The sequence below is a fragment of the Bactrocera dorsalis genome, chromosome 1, assembly GCF_023373825.1.
Source record: "Bactrocera dorsalis isolate Fly_Bdor chromosome 1, ASM2337382v1, whole genome shotgun sequence".
NCBI classification, from domain to species: domain Eukaryota; kingdom Metazoa; phylum Arthropoda; class Insecta; order Diptera; family Tephritidae; genus Bactrocera; species Bactrocera dorsalis.
The window spans coordinates 37,907,737-37,911,541 of record NC_064303.1 but is presented as its reverse complement, the minus strand read 5'-3'; the positions used below and the strand labels follow the sequence as shown (position 1 = coordinate 37,911,541).

The 3,805-nt window shown below is 31.7% G+C and overlaps 1 protein-coding gene across 2 annotated transcripts; it reads left to right on the top strand.

Moving 5' to 3' along the window:
- Window positions 1-708: 708 nt before the first annotated feature.
- LOC109579797 (uncharacterized) lies at window positions 709-3,529 on the top strand. 2 transcript variants are annotated; one of them, XM_049445871.1, is made up of 5 exons: window positions 710-1,236; window positions 1,322-1,971; window positions 2,045-2,270; window positions 2,332-2,981; window positions 3,037-3,527. In XM_049445871.1, the coding sequence occupies exons 2-5, from the start codon at window positions 1,857-1,859 to the stop codon at window positions 3,303-3,305; spliced, it is 1,260 nt and encodes a 419-aa protein (XP_049301828.1). In that variant the 5' UTR covers window positions 710-1,236; window positions 1,322-1,856; the 3' UTR covers window positions 3,306-3,527. The 2 variants fall into 2 exon arrangements, with proteins under 2 accessions (XP_049301829.1, XP_049301828.1); XM_049445872.1 differs by having other exon boundaries at window positions 709-1,971; window positions 2,332-2,975; window positions 3,037-3,529.
- The last annotated feature ends 276 nt before the right edge of the window (window positions 3,530-3,805 follow it).

Here is a 3,805-nt window from a genome sequence, read left to right as displayed (position 1 = left end):
AAAATTTGCAGTAAAAATATTTTTTTACTGGTTACTGAAAATAATTTGCAGTAAAAGTATTTTTTTACTGGTTACTGAAAATAATTTGCAGTAAAAATAATTTTTTACTGGTTACTGAATGAAATTACAGTAAAAATACTGATAATATCATTTGAGTTGCATAACCAGCAAAATATTTACTGTTTACTGAAAATAGTTACTGGTAATGAAAATGTTGTGCACTATCATCAGGGAATTTAAATCATGTACTTATGTACTCAATAAATATTTTTAGTTTTGCTCTGTCTTCTTTTCCTTAGAAAAAAATACACATGAAACACTAAATTCAAATGAGTCAGAACTCAAAACCAAAAAGATTCAAACAAAAATTATATGCAAATATTTATAATATTATGAACGGATTGAGATCACCAAAAAAGAAAGTCCTTCTTGCGTAAAATATAATCTTAAATCAAATTTTTATTTTGACTCTGATATATTAAACATAGGCTATGATTTTATACACAGAAATTCCCAAATGAAAATCTTGAGTTATGGCTCTTTTCGTTTAGTGTGCGATACAACAAAATCATCACCTCATAACTGTAACTGTCGTACAATCCAAGCAATGCAATTATATGTAGAAGCATTGAAAAAAATAGTCCAATAAATATTTATTGCACCCTACACATATTTAAGCAATATAAAAGGAGTGGAAGTTATATGCTAATTGTTTTATATTAGCTGATAAGCTGCTTTATCAGATTCGATTTACCCACGTTCGTCCGTCTGTTAAATAAAGTTTATTTTAATTTAATAAGAATTATACTTCAAATTAAGAAGAATGAATAATTTGCAAACCTGTTACAGGGTATCAATAAGTCGGTTCGCCTGACTAAAAACTTTTTTACTATTGTCCACGTGCGCAATCAATGAGCAAAACAGTTAATTCTAAAATAATTCGGTCATAGGTTTGAGTAACATACACTCTAGTGATTTTAAGTGATTTTAAAAATTTAAAGTACTACATTTAAATGAATGCATTAAATTTCAGTAGTGATGATTGACCAAGATTTAGTTGGCGAACAAAATATTCCAAGTTGTTCAAACGGTCGGAACTCACAAATAAGTCACAATATTATGAGATATGACATTTTAAGTGAAAGTTCAAGTACACCAGATTCGTTTATAAATGAAGAATTGGTTGGTGTCAATAAGATTCTCTTTAGTGAGAAATTTTTCAAAATTGTGGAGACGGTGTGTTTAAAAAGATGCAAAATAGCACTATTTTATTTGTTATATATGTTTTTATTTAAAGCTTCTCAATTTCATTAAAATGCAGATGAACGAAACTCCTCATCAAAGAAGAATGTATGGCTTAATTGGTGGTTGTCAATTGTGCGGAAAAAATTAAAGGTTCGCTTCGTATTAGTTCCAATTTTATCAAGCATTTGAAAAAGGAACACCCACAAAAATTTTGCGAGTTCAAGTCAATCAAAGATGAAAGAAGGCAGAGCATAAGCCGCAAAAGCTCTTTTAACCATGACATTTTGGATTTCATTTGCAACACAACGTCTCCCTTGTCCACAGTCAGTAACCAAAGTTTTAAAAAACTATTTCCTGGTAAAAGTCTTCCGAGCCGCCGTTCAATTACCAGGTTACTTTTCGAGAGCCACACTAAATATGTTCAAAATCTGGTCATTGAGCTGAATAACGTTGAATACGTGTGCGTAACTGCAGATGTATGGTCAGGTGGAAAAAAATCATTTTTTGGTTACACTTGCCACTGGTTAGCTTCTAACAGTTTTGAGCGGACGTCTGTAGCACTGGCTTGTCGAAGGTTTAAAGGAACTCATTCGTTTGATCGTGTGACGAAAATGATATGCGACATAAATAAGCAATATAAATTACCCGTGGAAAAAATTGTTTATACGATTACTGACAATGGATCTAACTTCGTTAAGGCATTTAAAGAATTTGGAGTTGAATTAAGTAAGTGAAGTATATCGCATATATGTATTTAATCCAAATCAATATATTCAATTATTGATTCTCATTGATTTAGGACCTATAAAAGAATGTGACAGTGATGACGGATCTGACTCTGATTCCGATTCAAATGACTCGATAATTGCTTTAGGTCCTCAATTTCGATCTGTAACTCCACGTCTGTCAAAACACTTTCCTTGTGCGAGCCACACTCTAAATCTTTTGGCTTCAACCGATTTCAACAAAATTTTGAATTCATCAAGTCAGGATATTAAAGATATTCACAAAAGATCTTTCCAAAGGTAAAAATTATTTGATTAACTGAACACTTTTTACATTTACATATTTTCTATAACTTTGTAGATGCACACAGCTTTGGAATAAATGCAATAGACCAAAATCTGCAGAAGTAGTTAATGAAGTTATAAACGCGAGTTTAATAACTCCATGCATAACAAGGTGGAACTCTCTTTATGATTCCGTTACGAAGTTGCTGCAACACAAAACCAATTTAGCAGAATTGTGTTACCGTTTAAAAATTCCTACCATTCTCAGCGAAGAAGTTGAGTACTTAGAGGAGTACGCAAAGCTTATGAGGCCTATTGCAGAAGCGATCGACTTCCTTCAGGGCGAAAAGACCATGTATTTTGGTTACTTCATCCCCACTATAGTGACTTTGAGAATAAAACTACGTCGTTTGGAGCCTGCAAGCTTTAAGTATTTATCCGAAATAAGCGAAAAAATGCAAATAGCTTTGCTTAAAAGATTTGAAAAGTACTTCCTGATTCAGTCTGACGCTTGGGACGCTGTTATTGCCGCTATTTCTGTCCCTGACATTAAATTGCGATTTTTAAAAGCCCTTTTAGAAACAGCAACGACGCAAACAGAAGAAGAAGTAAAAAAAATGTTCAACACTTATGTGGTGAAGTATGGAAAGATAGCAGATGACGCAACACGTGTTCCGCCTCAAACTACTCAAAAAACCTTCCTTGATTTCGGGGAAGAAAGTAATGGTAAAATTTTTGCATTTGACTTTCAATTAAATATTTAATTTATTCACTTAAATAGATATAAGCATACAGAGTGGTTCCACTGACTCAGGCAATTATCTTCAGGAAACGCTTTTATACCTGGTGGAACGAGACGCCACAACAAGTTGTTTAAATAAACATCAGGCTATTAAAAACGTTTTTCTTAAATATAATACTCCATTACCGCCATCTGCACCTGTAGAACGGTTGTTTTCGTTCGCTGGTATTGTTAACCGGTCTAGAAGGCAAAAACTCAGCGATGCAAATTTCGAAATGCTTGTTTTAAGAAAAGCTAATGGCGGATAACAAGTTGAAATAAATGTTTCAATGAAAACAAAAATATTCGAATTTTCTTTAATTATTCATTGACCTAGTGGTTGGCTTTTGATTTTTAACTACCAGTAACTATTTTCAGTAAACAGTAAATATTTTGCTGGTTTTGCAAATCAAATGATATTATCAGTATTTTTACTGCAATTCCTTTCAGTAAGCTGTAAAAAAATATTTTTACTACAAATTTTTCCAGTAACCAGTAAAAAATTATTTTTACTGCAAATTATTTTCAGTAACCAGTAAAAAAATATTTTTACTGCAAATTATTTTCAGTAAGCAGTAAAAAAATCAGTAAAACTGTACTGGTAATGCAAATTTAATTTCATTATCAGTAAAGTGTTACTGTTTACTGCTGTACGTAATGCAGTAAATATATAATGCAGTGTGCCCATCTATGCTTATAATTTGAAATATTAAATATAATTTTTGTTTTCATGAGTTGTATTGGATTCTAATATAAAGAAATTAAAAGT

Bases quoted from the DNA above. Each gene is read 5' to 3' on its own strand.
- LOC109579797 (XM_049445871.1), top strand. From the start codon at position 1,857: ATGATATGCGACATAAATAAGCAATATAAATTACCCGTGGAAAAAATT. The intron at 2,271-2,331 runs GTAAAAATTATT...ATAACTTTGTAG, and splicing joins CACAAAAGATCTTTCCAAAG to ATGCACACAGCTTTGGAATA. The intron at 2,982-3,036 runs GTAAAATTTTTG...TCACTTAAATAG, and splicing joins TTTCGGGGAAGAAAGTAATG to ATATAAGCATACAGAGTGGT.